General features: G+C 40.3%; 1 protein-coding gene across 10 annotated transcripts in view; it reads right to left on the reverse strand.

The window, feature by feature from the left end:
* The window catches only part of PPP1R12A (protein phosphatase 1 regulatory subunit 12A), a 110,431-nt gene extending 86,621 nt beyond the window's left edge, over window positions 1-23,810 (reverse strand). For 6 of the 10 annotated variants that reach the window (XM_041409713.1, XM_041409707.1, XM_041409706.1 and 3 more), the window contains exon 1: window positions 23,446-23,810. In XM_041409713.1, coding sequence (XP_041265647.1) covers window positions 23,446-23,682 — 237 coding nt within the window. In that variant the 5' untranslated portion in view covers window positions 23,683-23,810. The remainder of the gene's footprint in view (window positions 1-23,445) is intronic. The other 4 variants (XM_041409712.1, XM_041409708.1, XM_041409714.1 and 1 more) reach the window with 2 other exon arrangements.
* Between the last annotated feature and the right edge of the window lie 723 nt (window positions 23,811-24,533).

Below are 24,533 nucleotides of genomic sequence, written 5' to 3' on the forward strand. Positions count from 1 at the left end.
ACATTTTGCACCTACTTCATTTAGGTAGGACTAGAATGTAATTCTTCAATCAACACATAGCCTATTGACTCCTAAGGACAAAAAAATGTGCCTGCAGATTAACACAATCTGAACAGAACTATTCCTTCCAGTAAATGTTTGCTGCCAGACCTAGCTGCCTTTTTGCACCTCAGCAAATATACTCCATCTAACAAAGACACCAACAAAAAACAAAGCAGAAAAACTAAGCAGTGGGTAGCCAAACAAGACCCAGAACCAGTTTTATTAGAAACTGAGTACATATGTGACCATGGTAAAAATACAAAAAAAATTACAACTACCTTTGTGTAAAAGATGAAACTTTAGTCTGATCTTAAATTTGACCCTGAAGCTAAACACATTTGAAATCTATACACCAGACTGTGAATCAGGAGCCATCTCTATTCAAGTTTGGAATTAATTTGGCTAACATTCCCCTGAATTAAAAACATTCCTTAAGAAGCTGTAGATTTGTTTAATTTTATCCACAGAGGAGAGCTAAGACCAGTTCTCACAATTGTGTCACTGGGTGGACCTAAGTAGCAATTTAATGACTGCTCAATTGGTTCTTGTATCAGTAGTTTAGAAGTTACTGCAGTTACTGCTGTCCAAATGCAAACTCATCTACCACATGACTTGCCAAGTCAACAAATTAAACTTCCCTACACAAGAGTGAATGGGCATGGCAATGTACAGGAGCTGTCAACAGGATATGGGAATGCACAGGCGCTGCCTACTTGTGCTTAAGTAGGCATTTAGTCTATAACAACAACAGCACCATAGTATCTATACCTCTATCACAGTATCTATACCCCTATCAAAAGTAAATGCATTCTTAGTTCAGAAATATGTACCATTATACCAAGCAACTTCAGTTAACTTCAGAGTAGCTACAAATATATTTTTGCTCTGCAAGGTATCAACTTGCTAAAAGCACATTTTACAAGGTCTTAGGCTCTCCTTAGAAGAAATCTTTAAAGGCAGAGACTGCCTCTGTGGGATGCCTCAAATGGGATGCTGACCTTTTGTTTGAAAAGACTGTATTGATACATTTCTAGATTCAAATTTACTCCTTATCAGTCCTGCTAAATATAAAGCCCTGAGTAAAACTGAAGAAATAAATATAGCATTAACCATCCTGGCTTTAGGAATGGCACAGAAAAACCTACTACTACTGCTCTGCTGAGGACTTACTCATTAGATTGAATTAGGTTAGGCAGAAGACGACACAACTACAGCATGCTGCAGACATATGAATATCACAAGCACTCCTCTGTAACACACTAGGAAGCAAGAGGGAGAAGGAAATGAGATGGCAGGTGAGTTTTTGCCTTTCCACATTAGTCTGGGCTATATGGAAAATTAAAGTCCCATGGAAGTCCCATGGAAATCACTAATGTCTGAGACAGAACAGGTTGCTAAAGGGTCACATACTTTGCAATTAAACATCTTAAGCTGCAATGCACAAGACGTGGCACTCTACACAAACAGGAGGAGGTGATGCTGCATAGTCACTCTGGGCCTTCTTATCCAGTCACTAGCAGTCATTAGCTAAAAATTTTAGAATCAGTTATTGTCTTCTCCTTTCCTCATTCCACTCCTGCCGCCCAGGAAGAGTGAGAACAGATGGTAACTGATTATCAACAAAATTCAGCCCACCAGTCTTCACGATCATTTAGGAAAATAATGGAAATTCAGGTGAGAGAAAATCAGAAGTTTTAATATGTGATTTTGAAGTTTTAAGCCTAGTAAGATCACAAAGGTAAAGCATTCTTCAAAAACCTACAAACAGCTGACCTTGAATACATGGGGCAGTGCTCATCGACATTTTAGTCACACAATTGCATCTCAACTGCAGAGGACAGGCGTGAAAGAAGATATGCGGCAGAATGCAACACTCACTTTTTGAGCTCAAAGTGAAGAAGGACAAGTTCAGATCCAGACTATGTGAATCCAAATCAAGTTACTTTCTTGTCAAGAAACTTCCAGTAACTTTGCAGCTGTTCTTTGTATCTACATACAACATTGTTTTACTGATATACTCGTCAACAAAATATATATATCTGCACTAAAATCAATGTACGTGTTGAGCTTCAGAAGAAAAAGGTTTAAGATTGTTACAAGACTCAATTTCCATAGCCTTAATGAAAAGCAACAGGACACCCACACATTGATGAATGGATAAGGTCATTCAACTAGCTGAATAAAACTGAGCTGAGCTGTCCCACATGAAGATGGCAAGCAAAAACAATGATGACACAAAATACACTTACACCACCTTGCTGCTCTAGGGTTTGCATTTAACCACACTATTCCAAAAGCAGAGCATATAATTATCTAAGAGACCAGAAAAAGTACTTTGATAAGTACTGTTGTAAAACAGGTTTAGGTATTACCATGGATAGTTCCTTTTACTAAGCAACTCATTTAGCTAAAACAGATGCAAACCCTGTGCTTGGCTATGAGTTGTTTATTGTTATAGAGAAGGGAATATCTAGAAAGATGCATTTAAGTTATAGCTATAGTTCTGGAGAACCTAGAAGGTATCATTTTAAACTTGAGCACTAAAAAAGGATGCTCCAAGTATACCAAGGGCTGTAGAGTTTGGCCACAAATCTGCAAGCCTCACAAATAATTCTACTGAAGTTGTGGTATTTACAGAAGCTTAAGTGTTTCCAGGAATAGAAGCAAGATCCAGTTCTTGGGTCTGTTTCTCACTACTTCTATGGTAAAGCTGTATAAAGACTTATAAAGAAATCAATTATTGTTTCTTACACAAGCATTGAAAATTGAGGTTTTCAGATTAAGGTATTGATTCATAATGTTCTTAAAAGTGATCAACAATAGTTGGTGAAGAAGTTATCAAGTGTAACATGAATTGATGCTATCACAAATAACAAAAAAGAGGCTCACAGTGTTAAATTTTCCTTATGCTTTAAATTGCTGTGTTCAGGTGTCTGTGGAGTATAACAATGAGATTAGAAAACTGTTGGACTGAAATGTGGCCAGTGCCTATAAAGGTACACCAAAGCCCTTGCTCCAGGACTTCCCCATTCTTATTTGGGAAGCTAATGCTATCTAGGGAAGAAGTCTACGCATGCTTGTGCCTTAAGCCATCTGTGTAATGGAGACAGCATTCGTGCAGAAGCCAGCAGCAAAGACTGGATGTAGGTAGGTAAAAAAAGGAAAACTCAGAATCATCACCTTGAAAAAGAAGTGATTCTGTGTTTAATTTTCACTTCCCCTTGAGAAACCTGATAACAAAGCCAGTTTTCTGTAATTTGGAGCTCATTTGGATATCAAAAAATCAGGAGTTAATATTTATAAGTGTATTTAGAGAGCACTGAGGTAACAAAATAACTATCTCTAAAATAAATGTCTACCCAACTGCAACGTGCATTACTACACAAGTTCCAAGTACTGTTTTGGTAGGTACCTCTACATGTCTAACTACAGGCCTAGCAAGAATATAATGCTGCAGAATATGACTATGTAGTTCAGAATGAACATTCCATTTACTAGTTTTAGCTTGGGCAAAAGTCTAGCTAGAACAGCTTGAATGAAACAAGAATCCAAGGAAAAAAAGCACCTTATTGTTGATTATGAGACATCTATGAGCTAGCCTCATTCAACTATGAAGTAATGACTCCCTAATTACAGCAATCTTCCCTATTAATTCTTAATATTCAAAATTACCCTGTACTTAAGGTCTTGAACTGAAGATATGAGGTCTAAATGAAGGTTAAATGTGGAACTGCAATACACTATATGTCTTGCTCATAAGGAAATGGCTTATTTCTTTCATTTGTGAATTGATCTACATCTCAGAACTCTGGCACGCAGACTAGTACCAGAGAAGCTGAACAGCTGATGGCCCTTGTATCACCAGCAATCTCCTCATTACTGCAAAGAAGCACACAGCTACTGGCAGAAGACAGGCAAACTGGCACCACCCTTATTCTTCAGGTGTCATTTATAAGCTGGCAGCATGAGTTTCCTCAGTTAAACTGTACCTTAATCTCAGATGACTGTACTGTGCTATCTTATGGTTCTTGAACTAAAGTAGTAGCAGACCCATCCTAGCACACCAAAGTATGAAATCTATTTGGCAAAACTGGGAAATTTTAGTGAAAATGACAAATGAGCACTATGACTGAAGCACGCGTGTAACTGAAAAACCAGAAGTACGAGATTATCTTCAATGTCATTTATGAAGTGCTTAAACTTAGCTTCTGTTTTAAGAATTCCTGTTTGCCTTTTAGCTAATTTCTGTTCTCAACTTGAACTGAGTCATTTTTTCCATTACTGCAAGCAAGCTACTTTGTTTTTGTTGGATGCTTTAAGTCTAAGCATGTTCAGAACATCACAAATACAGAACTATAGCTAAAGCAAGATAAAATTTGCTGAAATTAACAATTCAAATGAGCTTGAAGATAGAGTTACAGCCCATTTATTTAAAAAAATCTTTCAACTACTTTAATATCAGTATACAAAATTGAACCCATTCCTTCTTTGCCCTCAAGTATATAGCAACAGTTTTATCACCTCTTGGATTGATTTTAGAGACCCAACCTTTAGATCTTTTTACCAACAGAGATCTAAACTTATACCATCTCATATGCAAGAAGGTAACCAATTGTGTAGTTTTAATTTATCACTTTAAGATCTTGGCTTTCTATAAAGGAAAACTTAATAAAAATCAGAGACTGTTGAAAGATCCTCTCATTAGAAATAAAGTCTTTGAAGAGCAGTACAGCATTTCTTTTATTTAATAGCTATTACATTAAATGTGTGAAGACACTATTACAAAAAAAAATACATTTTGCAAGATCAGATAATTTCACATGACAGCATTCCTGTTTCCAAAAAATGCCAAAATATTTACAGGTTGGAGTAAAGTTTCTCTAAGGAAGCTGAATAATTATGTCTGCCCAACTAAATAAGGTAAGTTACAAAAAAAACCAAAAAAAAACAAAACCCAAAAAAAACCCACCACAAAACAAAAACAAAACACACCACAAAGCAAACACCAAACAGCCTGTCAACAATTCCCCCCCCCCCCCAGTACTACTATAGTGCATCTCAATTACTGATTAATCAGTTACAGATACAAATATAGTACAATCTATGTTTGACAGAATGGTGCAAAAGTAAAAAAAAAAATTTCTTCGAAAAAGAATCAAACATTAAAATGCAGGCAAGTATATTTCACGTATTTGATTGTGTTCTTCCTCCCCAAACTTCATACACATCTTCCACTATGAGGTACTGTAGAGCAGGAATGATGTCTTCAGAGACCTGTGCAAAGCCACTGTTCCATTAGAAATTTCTGCTGTGTCTCTATGCCATTATGAGAGAAAAGCCATTGAATACAGCAGTTAGCACATAAATCCCATATTACTGTAAAAACTAAGAGCTTTAAACATCAGACCAGGATCTCCAGAAAGATCTATATCCACATCTGCAGAGTAATTCAGGTTTTCTGGAAGAGATTTCTACTTCAGTAGCCAAAAAGCTACCGGAGTGTAGAAAAAGCCAGCAGTGTCTCCAAAAAGGAAAAAAAAACCACCCAAAACAAAACAAAAAAAACAAACAAACCACCCCAAAACAAAACAAGAAAACCAGACAGACAAGCATTAGTTAGGACACCAGCAACAGTCCTGATCTCTCCAAACAATACTCCTGAAGAAGTATACTGGGCATCTATGTTTCTGTATCTAATTCAAAGCAGACAAACTAATCATACTTTCATAAAAAAAAAAAAAAGCCACACCCAAAAGTACCTTCTGTTGAAACTTATTTCTCATCAAGCCAGTGTACCCTGGCACCTCTCAGTCACCTGTTTACATGTCATTAAAAAAAAAAAAGAAAGTCAAAAGACAATGTAAGACAAGATTGCTGCAAATTCTAGGAATATAAGATAACCCATGTATTAAGTAAACATTTGCTTACTTACACAGCACTAAAGTTAACAACTGCATTTTACATTTCTGCTTTGTGGAACAAAGAACACTCTGCTATAAAAAAAAAACTTGTTACTCTTTTTGTAACTAATCTTTTCTGCTTGGTATGCTACAACAACTCCTCCTTTCCACTCATTTCTCTGCTTCCTATGCCATGCTTTTCAGGAATTAAGACCACATTTCTGTCCAGACTAACTTTGCAGTAGGTGGAAAGATTACAACACATGCCTACCTACCTGCCAAAAAAAGTAAGCTCTGAGATCCAGGAATAGATTGAGCAAAGACATCCCTGTTCAGCAGACTGAAGCCTGTATGCTCGCATTCAGACTGGAGAGAAACTCCTTGCTCGGACTGACTAAAACAGGAAAGACAGTGCTACATGCTATCAAGGTCAATGTAATATCAAACAGCATTCTGGAACTGCTGGATAAACGCACATAGGAAAAAGATGCGTAAAGCAAAATTAATTTTATTTCTTCTGGTAACCTTGGGAACAGAAAAAAAAGTAAGGCAATAGAATACAGCAAGAAACAGAAGGTTGTTTGGTACATAACTATAGTATCTCTATAGCATCGTATCTCTAGTTATGTACTTACTTTCCATGGCCAAGGATTTGAGGAAGTCAGAATTCCTTAGACCCTAAAAATCAAAAGCCTCATAACTCAGATTAAGCAAAAAAAGAGTCTTTAAAGTAGAAGAAAATCCCTCATTTTTATTCACCTAAAAGTAAGCAGACAAAGGCTAAGCTAACATCCTCCAGATACTTCAGGGGCAGAAGTAGTAACCCCTTCCACCAAACACTCAATAATCAGCATCTAAAGATACTTTATATACTTTAAATACAGCCCACCTCGTAACAGAGAGTAGTACCATGCTCACTGCATCTACCACTTGAGAGCTAAATCAGAAAAGTTGTAAAACCAGTGCAACAGCGGTTTTTGGTCTTCAAGGACCAGTAGAAATTTTTGGTTGTGTTTTGGGTTTTTCTCTTTTACATCATTTTTGGCAAACCACAGCTCTATTTTGCCTTTCACCTTCTTAATGGTCACCCAAAAAGTACCTTCCACCAAAAAGAATTCTTAGTGTGACTTGGCTGTTGGGAAAGATCCTTACGATTTTGCACCTTTCGATGCATTAGTTGGGGTTTTTTTTGCAGCCTTAGGGCATAACGACAAAAGCTTTTTTTCTTTAAAGGCAAAGTTTCAGTATGGCTACTAGGAACACAGATTAAGGAGGTTGCATAATTTTTATTCCAGTTTATATAGGACCCTTGGGAACATGTTAGCAGAACTGTTTTGTGGTTTGCCTGCATATATTGCCAGCTTTCCTTCTGCCTACAAGTCAGATTTTTGTCAAAATCTAAGCCTGAAGTAGTGCTAGTTACAAGCCTCCATGAAAACCTAAAATAAGCAGCAAGCTTTCACACAGACTAAAAATTTCTACAACAGTTAAATGATGGTTTTATAGGTTTAAATAAGTAGTCCCCTGGGAACAGCACAGAACACTAGCAACTAATACAATTTCACCCAGTTTTTGTCTTCAATTTCCAAAGCTAAACTAAGGAAGAAACAGTAGATCTTTCATCTAGGCAGTACATTTAATTCTAAGAAACAGATTCATGGAAGTGTCCTTCTAAGCACATTATTTGTCACTTCTGCATTCAACAGGCTTTATAGTTAAGCAATTCCACACCAACCTCTACAACTGCAGGTGATCAGCATCACTGCTGCATGAAAATGTACATATTTGTCAACCTATCCTTGTTTCCTGCTATTCAGTCAGTATAAGCTGATTCAGTGCAAATAAACACTAACTCCCTAAAACAGCAGCCATGGAAGTAAAGGTTGGGCAATAGCAAGAGTTTGTTGTTTTAGGAGAGGAATTTAAGGAAAGTAAGTATTACAAAGAAAAGACTTATGTGAAAAAAGAAACAAAAAACTTTGGATTGTAAGCAGGGCCTTCAAACAAATACTTCCTGACTTCTTGGAAAAAAATCACGGATTGAAAGCAAGTGGCAAATGCAAGGCTCAACTGTCATTTGGTTTTTAGAATAGACGACCAAAGTTATGAGTTTGCTGCAGTATTTGTCTCCTGGAATTCACAGCTGCTTGGCTCCAATTTCCATCTGCAAAATGGATAATTTCCATTTTAGGAGACCAGCTTGCAGGAGGTCAGAGCAATCTGGCTATACTTGATTACACATCATAGTTGGTTACAAACTGAAGGACTAGCCTGTGCCAGCACATGCACAAAATAAAATCTAAGTTGATCAAAGCAAGTTTACTAGGACTTCATCAACCGAGGCAAAAGTTGCCCTGAACTTTACTCCTGAGATTCAACTGCTACTGGAGAATTTAATATCTACTTCTAGCAGTTTTAGTTCAAATGCTGGATGAAATTACAAACTAAATAATCCCATATCACAGTGATGGAGAGGCAGGATTTTGGCTTCATGCATTCAAAATTTCTCTATCTCCTAATTTGTGGCATGTACAACTCATACATTTACCAATTAGCAAATGCAGAACATCCATTCTTTTCCTTCCCCACAGTCCTTTGCAGGAAATCAGGGGAAAAAAAAAGGATCAGCGATTTATGGTGCTTAGTGGAAGTACAACTTGTTACAACTACTGGCAAAACACAGGAGAGAATTATGGCAATACAGAAAATTCAGAATTAATTCAGAAGCGGGACACTTACATTGAAACCACAGGTCAAACCCAACGCTAACACTATAGCAGAGACTTGAAAGTTAAAGCTTGTCAATGTAAACATTCTCCTAAAAGAAAAAAAAAATTACTGACATTGGCTTCAACTCCCAAGCTCAGAAAGAATGCTGCAAAGGTTTATTGCATCAAGGATTCAGAGATTTCAAGCCAAAATTTTAGCTTGTTGTTTTATGGCTGAAGAGCACTGTCAATCAGCTAAGCACCTGTTCTACCTGTACAGTAACTGTAAACTCTAAAAACAGTACAAAGACATGGTGATATTGCGCATTAATTACATCACTACTACACATCTGAAGGTTCTGGAGCACACCTGCCTATTCAACCCTGAACACAGGGGACATCACGAGAGTCAACAGAAACTATATGACATGAAGACACCTCTTAATAGCTGCAAAGAAAAGCCACTCAGTGTTAAGAATTAGTAACCATAAAATATAAGTTACACTTGAAGTGGGAGGGAGAAAAGTATATCAACTTGGACAACAGCCATCACAGCAGCCTGTTTTAAAAGCAGGCTAGCACTCATTGGGGTAGAAATGAAAAGTTGTTTAAGTGAAATAGATCAGAAAGTCAAAGATATTTAAATACTTCTAAAGCTAAGTAGACAAACAAAACTGTTACAAGTTTGCTCTAATCTACAGCCTTCTGATACTTGTCTATAAAAGATACCTATTCCTGTTGCAAAAATGCAACTTTTCTTGACCACAGCAGCTTGTAAGTACAGCATCTTCAGCAAGAGGTTTCCAGTAAGCTTTCCTCAATACTGCAAGTCCTACAGGCTTTATCATAACCAGTTCAATCAGACCTTTTGCACTATTTTGATGAGATGCAGCACTTCCCATTGATTCTTGCTTTTCTGGACATTACCTGTGACAGAGACAAAGGGACACACTTGATGGCAAGTCAAAAGTCTCACATTAAAAAAGCCTCAGAGTACACATTCAAATCCAAGACAGCAAAGCAGCCACATCACTGACTCAATTGCAGAAACTCACCCCTTGCTGCCTAAAGGGAGGATTCTCCTATTTTGACAGACCAGTCCATTCAGCCAGTACATTACAGCCCTGCTGTATTTTTCAATTTAGACACTGTGCTCAGTGTAATTTTCAAATTAAAGGCTACTCTCACTCCCTCCAGCCCCCTTGCAGAGAATGGGGCAGACACATTACCTTTCCCTAGTTATTCCAGATGACCCCATCACTCTGCTACTCATCAGCCTTTGACACAGCTTCCCACAGCATACTCCTGGGAAAAGCTAGCAGCCCATGGCTTGGACAAGTGCACCCTTTACTGGGTTAAGAACTGGCTGGATGGCTGGGCTCAGTGAATGGTGGTGAATGGTGCTATATCCAGCTGGTGGACGGTCCCTGGTGACATCCCCCATGATCAGTTTTGGGCACAGTCCTGTTTAATATCTTTACTGATGACCAGGATGAGGGGATGACAGGCTGTGCCAAGGGAGGTTTGGGTTGGACCTGAAGGTTAGGAAGAAATTCCTCAAGGAAAGGATCACTGGGCATTGGAATGGGCTGCCCAGGGAGGTGGTGGAGTCACCATCTCAGGAGATGCTTAAGGAAAGACTGGATGTGGCACTTAGTGCCATGGTCTAGCTGACAAGGTAGTTTAAGGTCATAGGTTGGACTGGACCTCAAAGGTCTTTTCCAACCTAGTTGATTCTGTGATCACATATTAGGAAGAACTTCCCTTCACTTTTTTTTCATTCTCTGCTAAACTGGCAACAGTATTGCTGTTGTGTGCATATAGTGTTTTGGGCAAGGACCGAATCATATTTATCCTCTAAGAAATTGACAACTTTCTGCAATATTGACTACAGTGGTTAATAACTTCCTTCCCAACATTTGTTATCATAGAGTCAGGTTCCACCCACTGATCAATTCAAGCCACTGCACTGTCTAGAACTTTAAGTCCTACATGCAGAAGGCAAGAAGATTGCAGAACCCCCCCCCCCCCCCACATAGTACATCCAGTTTAGGCACAATCTGCATCTTAACCTAAGATTTTAAGAAAGATACTTATATGCAACTTCTAAAGCCAGAGCATTACTAAAACTGGACTTCACCCTGACACACCTACAGGTTGGGCAGACAGATGAGTGAGAGCAGCTCTGTGGAAAAGGAACTGGGGTGATGTTTGATGAAAAACTCAGCATGAGTTGTCGGTACGAGATCACAGCCCCGAAGGCAAACCATACCCTGGGCTGTGTCAACAGGAGTGTGGTTAGCAGGTCAAGGGAGGAGATTCTCCCCCTCTCCTCTGCTTTTGTGAGACCCCACCTGGAGTGGTGTGTACAATTCTGATGCTCTCGACGTAAGGGCATGAACGTAAGGGCTTGCTTGGAGCAAGCCCAGAGGAGAACCACGAAGTTGGTAACAGGACTGGAGCATGACCCTGGCAGACCAGGTTGAGAGAATCAGGGCTGTTAAGCCCAGAGAAGAAAAGGCTGCATGAAGACCTTATAGCAATCTCCCAGTACCTAAAGGGGGCCTACTGGGAAGCTGGAAAAGGACTTTTTGTCAGGAACTGTAGTGACAGAAATAGGAGTAATGGGTACAAATAGAAAGATAGGAAACTTAGACTAGATGTTAAAAGAAATTTCCTACTGTGAGTATGGTGAGACACTGGAACAGGCTGCCCAGGAAGGTTGTGGATGACCCAGCCCTGACAGTGTTCAAAGGCAGTTTTAGTAAGGCTTTGACCAACCTGATCTAGCAGGAGGTGTCACTGCCCATGGCAGGGGTTTGGTTGGGATTAGATGATCTTTAAGGTCCTTTCCAAGCCTTAATAAGCCTATGATTATACGAAAAATAATTGGGATTAAGGAGATAAATACCTTAACAGAGTCATAATATTCTCAGTGAATCAAGAGTCATCAGAAGTGCCAGAAGCATTTCACAATCTACACTCTAAGCCTGACAAAAGCCAAAGTATATGGAAACCTTCGGTTTACATATTTGGCTTTATAGGAACAATTCCTTGTATTCTGCAATTAAGCAAAATTAAAACATTCCAGAGAGAAATTCATAGTGCACTCATGGGTTTGGGGTATCCTAACAAGGAGGAGGAAGTGCAGATGTAAATATCATGTGTCTCAATGGTTGCTGATAGTACCAAAGGAACCAACCCTCATCAGACCTTTCACAGAGAAAGAAATCCAAGTAGGGCACATGCTCGACTTCTATAAACACCAGCACCCTAATAAGGTCTCTACAGATTAAGACTTGAATTTGGAGACTGCTTTTATAATTCTAAAAGCACCAATAACAAACCACTGCTGCTTATTTATTAAAAGGTACAAGGCAGATGAATTTGATTGTAAAAAAACCCAGTTTCTGGAACATGAGTAGACCAAGGAGACAGGAGGACAGAAAAAAGAGAAAGGGCGGCAATTTACCTGGATTAAAAACATTCCTACCTCTACCACTGTTCTATTTTAGGACCAGAAGATTGTTTTTTACCCTGTGTTTCCCAGTGCCCACTTTCATCTAGGTCATAGAACTTCTTAAAAAGAGAAACTTATGCAACTGTATGGAGTAATATGTGTCTCATGAATCGTAGCTACCAAAAGACAAGTACAGAAGTGTATTGATAAAAAGTTAGTGATGTCACTCCTACTTAAGCGACACTCCTCAGCTTTACAGCCTACTATGAACTCAAATGCAGAACAGCTGAATCCAGATCTTAAACCATTTTTGTTTTAAAAATTGAGGGTTCTTACTTAAAGTTTAAAATCCAAGTAATACTTGCAGTTTAAGCTGCAATGAAGCAGTCCAAATCAGTTGACTTCGGCTGTTAATTATTTAAATTCTGCATAAGCACCCTTCAAATAGTAATAGAATTCAAAGCATGTTATCAAATACATTATCAGCAGTGAAACACGACAAAGCAAAATAAGGAGAAAAAAGCACCAAGAAAATTCTCTCGTGTTTAAGTCATTTAGCTTGGCAATATAAAATAAAATTAGATAATTACAGAGAAGAAATTAAAAGGACCCAAACTCCTATAAGAAATGAAAGAATAAAGTCTTTCAAATGCTGTCATAAGAGTTTGTCTTGAAAAGACAAAGTACTTGTTAAAATATGTGCAGGTAAGAAGCTATTGAGATACAAAGCCCTTGGAGGATCTCCCAAAAGGGGGAAATTACACATTAGCTCTTAAAGCCAACACTTCAGTCATATCTCTGTGTAGCTGATGATAAATGATGCCACTGAAGAAGATATGGTTCTGATGCCAAGGTTTCTTAACAGAAAGTTACTTTTAAGTGCTATTTGGTCTTTTATTTGAATCTCCACAGTTTGCCTGCCTTCAACTTTTAGCGATGCATTTATTTATATACTGTGTTTTGGAAGCCAAAAAAATCCACCACACACAAGAAATCATAACAAAAATCCTAAAAACAAACTTAAAAGGAAAAGTATTTTTAATAGTACTACTATCATGCAAACTTTTCTGTGCCAGAGCTTTCTTGGTTTTATGTTTTAATCCAGCATATGCACCTGACATGGCAGGTGTCTTATTCTAAAAAAGGATGTCAAACCATAATTGCAGCAACAGCTTTTGCAACCCACCATCTTAATAATCACAAACTTTGTTTTAGTAGGCTTTCCTAGCTTTTGCAAAGTCTTTGTAAATCAAACTGCAGCTGTTATCTTCTCTTAGGAACTGCTCAATACACATCCAGAAAAACTCTTGTTTCCATGTTCCTTGTACCATAGAACCTACTAATGATTAGGCTCCAGAAAGTTATGACACTTCGTTCACAGGCACAACTATTCTCACAAAATTAAGCTTCTTGCAGAAAAAAATTCTAATAGTGCTCATCTCCAGCAGTCATATCTTAACAGCTACTTGAGCTTGCAAATGCTGTTTGCTATAATTACAACTGACATGTTTTTTATTATTATAGAGTACAGCAACCTCCTCAATTGCTGAGAAAACAACTGAGAAAGCGCTCTCCCACCTCCAGTTCCCACATGGGTAAGTGGTAAAACACTTTACAAAATATATAATGTATCTTCTGTCATTTGCACCAAGTTGTTCCCTGTTTTCCTTAAAACTGGTAGTTTTTAAATCACCACTGCTGTATTTACCTAGAGCTATAAATAAGACTTGTTTCTACAGTAACTTCATGCGCTTTCTTAGGAGTCATGTTTGATAGATCCAGCCAAAGCCCACCTTCAATATTTAATAAGTCTATTAGAAGTGTTAAGCACAAGTGACACTAGACCTGTTAAGTTACTCCTCTGCAGGGATGCAGGAAAGCTGTTTCTCTTCCTAAGTGTACAAATACCTGATAAGCACTGTGACTTACAAGCATTAGCATCCACTATCACTATTAAACACATACAAAACAGCTACAGAGAGCCAAGTGCCAAGCATCTGGCTAGGCTGTCTTGCAAGGAAGTAAACGATGAGTGACCAAAAAGCCACATCCAGAGAGGTTCATAAACAAAAACTCACTGACAGTCCCAGCGCTAGCACAACTCACCCCCTCTGCTCTGTTATACTCAGGAACCAAGAAACTGACATTACACAAAAATTCTTCTTTCAGAGGTAAGCACTAAACTTTTATTTTCTACTGAGGAGATGAAGTGCAGGCTCCTCATAAAAAAACAAGACCTAAAATACTTCTATTTGCTACAGTAGCTGAATAAAACAAAAGTGGTGAGAAATTGTGAAGTTTGGCAAGCTTTAAGACATTATTTTATATGATTGGATAGAAATGAGATTATTACTTATTACGAGTCCACATTCGGCCCACAGACACAACGTTAGCACCCCAATTTTCAGTCTTCATTTTGGAAAAAACCTAAGGTTTCATTTTGCCCAAATTTGCAGCAGATTAAAGCACCATGTTTAAAAACATTTCCAAATAACAGATTAGCAGAACAACTTAAAGAGCGCTGACTTTTTATGACAATTGAAATAAAAATACAAAAAAACCTTAATTCTGCAACAACAATAAGCAGGGTTACTTATTTTCTAGAATACATGACTAGTAGTTGCAATACACAGTGATTGAGGAAATAATACAAGCAGTTTCAGATTGTTTCATCTCTGGGATGAGGAGATACACTTTTAGAAAATTGGCTTATTTTGATAAAATTACTCACTTTAGCTTACTTATTCAAGTATAACTTGCATCTATTTGCAAACACACTGCAAGCAACAGCACTTTTGTTAAAGCTTGGGATAACACATTCTGCAGCCTTAAAATAAAAACTTTTCTACTTCAGTAAGAAAAGCATAGGTTTTCAGCCAAGAGTGCTAAAGGAAATTTCAGGATATTTGTAAGCTGAGAGTTTCAAAGCCATAAGTCTGAGATGGTGTTCCAGTTTCAAAAGGGGCCCACAAGGATTCCAGCTTTGACAGAGGAATGCAGCTCCTCAGTGAAAGCTTCATCTAAGTGACCTGCTTCAGAAGGCAGCACTGACCACACACACACAGTGTACATCCTTGTCAGATGTGTTCACCTTGGTTACCAGATGAAGATACTGTTATTTTGCCTTAGACAAATACTTGCTTCAAGTGTGAAATTTTAAGAAGAACTCATAAGGTAAGTTCATCCTTTAAGATTAGAGATTTGTTAGAATTACTAACAAACAGGTTTCATGTTAACATTCACCTCAGTCCTTCTGTGAAAGAGCAAAAAAAGAAAAAACCCTAGGAAACTGAAAAAACAAGAGATATATCTATCTAGATAGATATTTTTATCAGATCCACAACATAAAGCTAACAATTGCAAGTAATTCCTTGATGTACAAGAAACCTCAAATACTCAAGAAGTTTGTCTATATAGATGACTCTGGTTACTCTTCTAGCTTCACAGTCAGGGCGGTCAAACAAACTCCAAAACTAAATAATCACCCCAGAACTAAATTAATAGTAATAATAATAATAATAATAATCATCACCCCAGATTATTATTGTCTAATAATCATCACTAGCTGGCTAACTGATCACATCATAGCAAGCTGCCATGGTTCCAACTGAAGACCCTGAACTACAATCATAACAGGAGAAAATAAATCAAAGCATATTTCAGACTGAACTAAAAATAATTTAAAAAAATAATCAGTGAGAGACTTGATCCTTTTGAATGTTTTAGGGTTACAACCATTTCTAACAATAGCTTACAAATAATTTAGTATGAGAATCAATGGTCATGTGCTAGTTGTAGACCAAATTTAAGCATTCAGAAACTACAGTATTATAGGAACTATTTATTTGCCTTCTTGAAGATAAACCTACTTCTGTGTGTAGGTCCAAAATCAGGCTACATTTGATTTTCAGGGGCTTCACCCTCTTCTCAAAGCCAGCTCCACATTTCACTCTGTTTAACAGACCTTTAGAAGCCATTAGCCTAACAAATACATTATTGGGGTAAGTGCTAACATCACTCAGGCATAAATGGGAAACAGTCTTGATCAAAAACTTCATCATATTGCTCTAATTTTGGTTTTGCCAATGAGCCATCAAAGATTCAGAGTTTCCAGGATCAGCACAGTGGCTGATTCAGTGTGCTCAATAACTGAAACACAAGAGCTGGGTACCAGATCTTGTCAAAACAATGCATTAAAAAAGAATAATTCAACGATACTTCCCCCCCACCAAGTACCGTGATCATCTTTTGCCTTCTTGTATTCTATCTTACAGACCTGAAATTACTAGAAAGGAAAGAGCTGAGGAATGCCACTACTCTTATGCCACGCTTTCCATTGACTGTCATTTCAGGAATAGGAAAGTAAAGGAGCCTGGAATGTCTCCACCCATCCAGCAGCACCAGAAGCTGACCAGCTTAGGGATGGCTCCACTGCCTTACAGCTGCATTCCAGTTTGCATTTTACACTTGTCAAGATCAATGAAGAAAAATATACTGTTGGGCACTGACAAAACATTTGTTAGGCAAATGCCCTCATATGCTGCATGTCTTATTTGGTGTGATCTAGATTTATACTACAATACAGCAGTAATAAGATTTAATTTACAGTTTCTTGGCTGCAAGAATCCCAGAAAGGTATTGCACTCATGCTACAGTTGTTCAAAACTACCTCCACATAGCTTTCAGAGCATATTAGTTCATCTAAGTTCTAATCCACCCAGAGGTATCCTTGGATAAAATTTCAGTATTTGCTAGAACAAGTCATGTTCCTCAATTCCACATGGTGTGAGTCCAGCCTTGGGAAACACAATTACGCAGAGAGACTACCAATCTGCTGGGCTCTCAGTTTTTGAGAGGATTGCACTAAGTGTCTTACTAGCCTAAGTAATAACTTTGAGAAAGGGAGCAACTGAGAGCATGAGCAAAGGGATAAACAAGTAAAGAACTGCACAAGAGCCTGTCAAACCATCTGTTCCAACTAAAACGTAGCATATATTGTTAAGCCTGGAATACAGTCCCTCCAGTAAATCTACTGGTGATTCATACTGACTGCTCCCATCTCCTAGCCTCAGATTTAGCTAACAACTTATAATATTCAATGTTTTTTTACCAAATTCAATCATTTGGTAAAACAGTATTCTTGCTACTACAATGTCAAAATCATAAAGGCCTTAAATCAAGTGTATTCACATCAATTGTATTAATACATAAAAAAGCACATCTCGTCTACTCTTACAAGGTGCTTTTTGATGGCTTATCATGAGAAAGTGTTCTAATAATACCAAAAATATACTAGAACACATAGAAAACCAGAGACCAAGCTGTACTGTAAAAGCAGCATTAATGCTACAGTGAAATTCATATCTAGAGACCAAAAGAAATTGTCCCTGAACATTAGCTTCACTAATACTAAATCCTTACCAGCTGAATTCATTCTTACACTGGAATGCAGAGCTCTTCCTCCACGACTAGCAAGTTTAAGAAATCTGTCAGTTACACTAACATGAAAACTGGCTTTAAATATTTTAAGTAATTTCTGTATGCTAGAATTCACTTGGATTATTCTGTTTGTGCACAAGCAATACCCATAGCAATGAAAATACATAGAAATCCCAGGTTCAGACTTGATGGAAATAAAAAACCTAAAACGGTGAAGAGATTGTTACTCGTTTCTTTCATAAAACACCAAGGAGAACACAATTTTCTGAATACAGTATTTAAATTTCCACTATTATACTCACAGTGTGTTATGGAAAATCACACCTTTTTTTCCCCCCCTCTTCTTGCCTACCTTTCAAAGAGTAAAAAAAAGTTTTTTTAAAAGCTTAGACGACAACATCAGTAGGAAGTCAACAAGTACTTACTGTACCACCTGAACCTAGCTACTGTAACTACAGAGAGAAAGATCTGTGGCCCACACAAGAACCAATTACAAAAGGGAATTTAAACAAATATGCCTCTATAGTCTGATCACTGAGTGAAGTCAACAATACATTTATTTCTGGACTAATTTTCTCTGTTTATCTTGTAGCATAGATAAATAGGGAAAAAAAGCCACAATAAAAGAATAATAAAACAAGCTGAACAAACTACTCCAAAATTCTCAGTGGTAGAACATCCACAATGAGAGCATTAGGAGGTTTGGTGATTAGTAGGTTGGTTCCTCTCCAAACAGTGAGACTTTGACATCAGTTTTGTAACTGAGTACAAACCTTTCAGTATGAAATGAAGTCCACCTACTCGACAGTTTTGAGGAGTTAACAAGTTTACCATATGCACCAGTATTTTCATTCTCTGAAAGAGTAATGGTAGAAGTCATAGCCAGGAGGTCACTAGGATAGCTTTGAGCTATTTCCATACCTTCCTCACCCTTGGTTGTTAGGTGCTGCTGCTATGATGCAAACATTCTAGAGATTTAAGACTCTGGCAACCTGGTCTTTGATCTTAACAGCTTGATGTGCTGCAGCCCCAGCTCAAATACATGAGCGGTATCATACCATTCATCAGAAGGAATACAGACAGTGCAGCCATAATGCCCTCTATCAAATTCTAAGGCAAAGGGATCCAGTGCTGGTAGATTTTATGTTGCTTTTGCATCACTGGTTGCAGTTTGAAAGGATGTTGTAATATGAACACACTTGGTGCCAGAGGTATCCACACTCGTTACCATATCAGGTACTAAGAATATGCCACCAGAAGCCACGACAGAACTTTCCACATAAACAGCTGCAAAAACTCCTGCAAAGGAAGGTACTTCTAATAAATAGATCTCGTAGAACCCAAAGGAAATAACAGCAATAACTGTTCTTACTCAGAGTAAGCAAACATTCTGTGAAACACACAATCTTAATTAGTATTCGGGGATAAACAGAGCAGAGTCCTACAACAGTGGCAGCAAATCAAAGTAACACTGCATACTGCTCTATCTGCAACCTAGTAGGTAACTATAATGTTGGCAAAACAGTTTTACATTCATATTCAACTGAGCACCTCAAGAGGTGCAGAAAAACACTTTGATACAGAGAGATAGCCTTAGAGGAATTTTGCTTTAAATTAAACTGTAGTTGTCAGACAAAAAAGATTACATGAATTCTTCAACAAGGAGCTGGGGGCTTCACCAACAACATCCCCTGTGGGTGCGCAATAATCCCCATGCACAAATAGCCAAGAGAATTTCCCTTATCTTACCTCAAAAGCAGTACCCTTCCCAGAACAGGTAAGATCAGCACAGCAGGACATGTTCTTTCCATGCTGTGTGGTGGAATCAGGCTACAGCACTCACCTTCCTCACCCAGAGAGAAGTAGGCCAAAAACAAGGTTACTATCTCCTAGGTCTGAGCAGCCTCAGAGAAAAAGGGCAGTCAAAAAGCAGGCTGCATAAACTGTGATACACACAATAAATTGTGATACAACCACAGCCTAATCTCAGCCAGTGCTGAGGTGTGTGCAGGTACTCCACACTGCATACGCGATATTCCCAGAGGAGCAATGTGCACAGGAAATCCAGCCTTCCAGGAAACTGGCCACATCGTGGTCCCCCCCCACTACATGCAGTCTTTCCGTGGTGCTGTCCAGAAAGGGTGGGCTCCACTTTCCTGTACAGAGCTCCACATAACTTCGAGAGAAACTAATTTCAGCTATTTAAACAATAAATTCCAGTCAGAGCTAGTGAACTAAATTCTCTTTCTTGAAAGCCAAGGAAAGCAGAAGAGAGTCCAAACTCTGAGGAATGATAGGCGTTAAGCTTTTGGGATGAAAGAACCGAATCCCACTATGAAGAAATACATCTGCCTAAGAAGAGATCAGGTTTTATTGAAAATATTATATAGCCTCTTCTTAAAATCATTTCGGAATATGCCACTTCTACCCCCCCACTCTGGAGACACTAATAATCTGCAAGGTCAGAGCTCACCTTTGAGCTTCCTTCTTGTCTCAAGTTCCCCTCACATTCCATTGTTAAGGCAGATTAGAAAAGCTGCACTTCAAGTTAGAGCTCATCCTGCATAACAGCTGTATGAAAGTGCAACATTCAAACTTCTTCCTCCACTGGAGAAATGGCATTGACATCTGATTGTAAATTTAAGTTCTCATTTAAAAGTCTTCTGGTCTTACAGATACATACACATAATATGTATATAATGCAGATCATGCAGGACAATATACAGTATCCTGCTGCAATATGCTACATTGCGTATATATCTCATAGATAGGAAAACCCTACATAAGGGTTTTGTCCTTTGTGCTGAAGGCCTAATCTCGTGCAGAACGAGTTCTTAAAGCGAGCTTTGAACTCAAAATTACGTAGAGGAACAATAACCACCTAATGACAATTTTTCCTCTTCTGCAAGATAACGAAGAATTTAATCCATCTGTCCTCAGATATGATGCACTCAAGTCCACTCATTTCTGCACGTGCAGATATAAAACAAAATCTGCTCACTGGCACTGTCAAGAGCTGAAGCATGTACCTATATATATCCTCCCCACTTTCCTCCTCTCAGCTACCAAGTCAAGTAATTGTTTTCTTTCCCATATGCATGAAGAGAAACAATTCTACAAGCAGCACTCTGATAGTGATAGCACTCTAGCCCATTCAGAGAAAAACCTTAGCTAATGGCTTCAGCAACAAAGCTTGATGCTCCATTAAAGACCAGACCTAAAGTTCACCAGAATTTCAGGATTAATGATACTTTCCCCTTAGCACTTCCAACTACCTAGGTTGTGAAAAACAAAGCTGAAGTCTCTTCCTATAACTGCCATATGTAGCAGGAAAATCAAAGGCTAAATATTACACTGAATATTTAATTCTATCGCTATTTCAGATGTATGCATTCCCAAAAAATGGAAAAAATAAATTGATGGAAGACAAAAAAGACACAACCCAGAAAATCACAGTAATTTTACCTTTACTGAGATAAATTTATTTCTCTGAAGAGCACTGTCTTCTACACGGGATCTGACAGACAACACAAAACAGAAAAAACCCCAACCAACCACAGAACCACAAAGCAACAGCACTCCATGGCAGTCTTAAACACAGCAATATGGACTTGAACACAGTTACCATCAGTCAGTCAAAAGTGTCAGGAAGAATGATAAGTTTTTGAAGACCTTCCTTTGAGAACAGCTTTTTTTCACACTGCAGCCAAATTTAATTTAATTAATTAATATTACAGACCACATCATGTGTGATTTGCACCTTTTATATGGCATATTAGAAGAAAATAAGATTTTGTGTTAATCATGAAGTGAAATCATTCAGAGTCATCACAGGCATGGATTTGTTACATGGGATTTTTTTTATAGCAACAGGTAACCTCTGCTTACTGTACTGCCTCAAGAGGGTTATAACTTCACAACTGACCTTACCTGCTTTCAGTACCATAAAATCAGACAAGGAAAAGGTCTTTTGGTATCACTAAAGGAGGGGAGGGGAAAGGAGGAGCATGAGCAAGAATTTTAGCGGTGATGTAAATCTTTACCTCTGTTCCCTCAAACTTTGCCCTTCCAAACTGAAAGCTGACTACAACATACGAAAAAAGAGGGAGAATATGCTCAGAATTACCCTGATGAAAGCTTTTTTGTATGGAGTATCACAGACATTTTGAAAATGCCTTCTGGACAGCAGAAAGAAAGAACGCCATCTCTTATTCTAACAATAGAGTTAAACGAAACGTCATCCTTCCCTACCAATGGCTGGAGTACAGCAACTTGCAGAGCCAAGGACCTAACCAGTTAAGGTATGGCTTCTCATGCAGAGCTCCCTGGAAGCATGAAGCAACCATAACTTGATTAGAAGAGGATAAAAACAGAAAACCTTGCAATGAAGTGACAGGCTAGCCTGCAGTCAGGTAACCGTGCTGCAGTAACACGCTGACAGGCTTAACCACAACACACACTCATTCTTCCAGTTCAGTTCACAACTGAAAGTAAACCAACACCCTTTACACGGGAGCAAGTGACAACTCAGACACAGCAAACAGAGCAAAGAGTCGTAGAATTTTATATCCCATGCTCAAGAGGGGATTCTATCCAGTTCTGCAAGGCAGTTTATGTATTTCTAGTGCCTCATATCCTTGAAAAACCTATACAGGATGGAGAAAACAAATTCACCATCTTATTTTTTTAATGTAAGAAACCACCTCACCTAACCATTTGGGGAAGATTTCTACTTGATCAACCTACAACATGTAACCATTAAGATATTTTTTAAAACTACTGAACAACTTCTAAACTTCAGAACAAGAAGCCAGCCTGTCAAAGATATTTTTTTGCTTTCCAGATATTCAGTGAATCTAATACTGTGTGGAAGCTTTTGGCCTTCTAGAGAAAAAAAAAACTATTCAGGCAAACCCGCATTATCTCCGGATTGCCACAGCCTTTCCTTATTTGGCTAACGTTTTGAGATTCCAATCAGACTGCTATGAAGTTCAACATGCACAAAGCATCCATTTTGAGGAAACTTCACAGCCAGTTTCCCGTCCATTCCCCCCCCCGGCCCAAGTGAAAGTTACCTCCCTCGGCACCAACACCCCTCCCACATACCCACACCAGAACAAAGCAATATGGATTGGGTTTTTTACTACTTTCCAACGCACGAAAAAAAATTTAAGACCCCTGCTCCTCTTGAAGTTAAGCTTTTACACTGCGGCGAGAGCTATCGGTAACGAAAATAAGCAGCCCCTTACTGATGCGCGTTTCTATATAATGAACAAAACACTGGTTTCCCCTAGAAACCGGAGAGAAATAGATGATCCGTCTCTTAACACGGCCGCCCGCACACACGAGCGGGCTTTAATCGGCTCTACTGCGGAACCGAGGAGACGAGGGAAGAGGGGAACTACTACCGGGATCCCGGGCAAGGGGCAGCGGCAGAAGCGCCCCCCGAGGGCGGCCCGCTCCTTCTCACCTGCGGTCACCCTCCCACGCCGGGGGGGCACCTGCCTCCGGCCCCCCAGCCCACACGGGGCTGGGCCCGATCCCCCCGGCCCTCCGAGGGAAGCGGTGCCAAAAGGGGAAAACGAAAGAGGGTCAGCGGCACCTCCCTCCCACCGGAGGAGAGGCCCATCCGCCCCTTCCGACGCCCTGCCCGAGGGGAGGGGGGGCAGCCTCCCGCCCCTGCAGCCCCGCCGGCGCGGAGCTCGGCCCGCGGCCCCCGGCCGGTCCCAGGCTGACCTGCTGCCACCTCCCCGCCCCGACACCCCCCAGCGGAGGGAGCGCAGCCGCCTCCGGCCCCTTCCTCCTCCACCTCCTCCACCGGGGGGAAGAGCTCGGCCGGCCTCGCCCCCCTCCGCCCCAGTCCGGCTAGGGGCCCCTCGATCGGCCCAGCACCGACCTGGTGGAGAGCGGTGAGCCCGTCCACATTGGCGTAGTTGATGTCGGCGCCCCGCTCCAGAAGTCGCAGCACCTCCTCGGTGTCTCCGCTGGAGCAGGCGGCCAAGAAGACGGCACCGTCGTCGAACTTCACCTTGGTCTTCTTGCGCTTGACCACGGGCGGCTCCAGGTCTGTCTCGGAGCCGATCCAGCGCTTCAGCTGCTCGTTCCGCTTTTGCTTGGCGTCCGCCATCTTCATGCCCCGCTCACGCCGACCCCCTCAGCCACGGCCGCGCCGAGCGTACACTTTATACCGCCACTATCCCACAGCGCACCGCGGCCGCGCGCGCTCACCCGCCCAGGGAGGGCGCGGGGCGGGCGAGGAGCGGAGAGGCGGGGCGGTGTAGACGTCATTAGCATAATCCCGCGAGATTGCCGGGGGGCGGGCTGCGGGGCGGGACCGGGCCGGGCTGGGCCGAGTCGAGTCGAGTGGAGAGTGGGAATTGGGAATTGAATGTTGAGAGCGGGAGTCGGGAGCTGTGAGGGGGCAGTAGGAGTTGGGAATTGAGGGGAAGAGTCGGGAGCTGTGAGGGGACAGTGGGAGCTGGGAATTGAGGGGGGGGTCGGGAGCTGGGAGTTGTGAGGGGCAGTGGGGGTGCAGCCCCGCCCCCGTCGGGCGGCTTCGCTGAGGGTGCTGCCCGTTCCCGCCTGCGGCCTCTGTCACCTGCGGCAGCGTCGGTGTTTCCGCCTGCGCTGGCAAACGGGACACATGCAGCCACTTGACTGGAAAAGAGGAAATAAATGGAGCAACTTGCTTGAGGGTCCTTTGTTTTGGGAGGTTAGACAGGACCACCTCAGACCAGCTTGATGTACGAAAGCACCAGCTCCCATTTGCCTCTTACACTTCAGGGGGCCTCCAGGGAAGCTGGAGAGGGACTCCCTGTCAGGAACTGTAAGGATAGAACCAGGAGTAATGGGTACAAATTAGACTAGATATTTTTGTAAAAAATTCTTTATGGTGAGTGCGGTGAGACACTGGAATAGGCTGCCCAGGGAGGTTGTGGATGCCCAGCCCTGGCAGTGATGAAAGCCAGTTTGGATAAGGCTTTG

This window comes from Onychostruthus taczanowskii, unplaced genomic scaffold (assembly GCF_017590055.1).
Source record: "Onychostruthus taczanowskii isolate IOZ18803 unplaced genomic scaffold, ASM1759005v1 scaffold31, whole genome shotgun sequence".
NCBI classification, from domain to species: Eukaryota; Metazoa; Chordata; class Aves; order Passeriformes; family Passeridae; genus Onychostruthus; species Onychostruthus taczanowskii.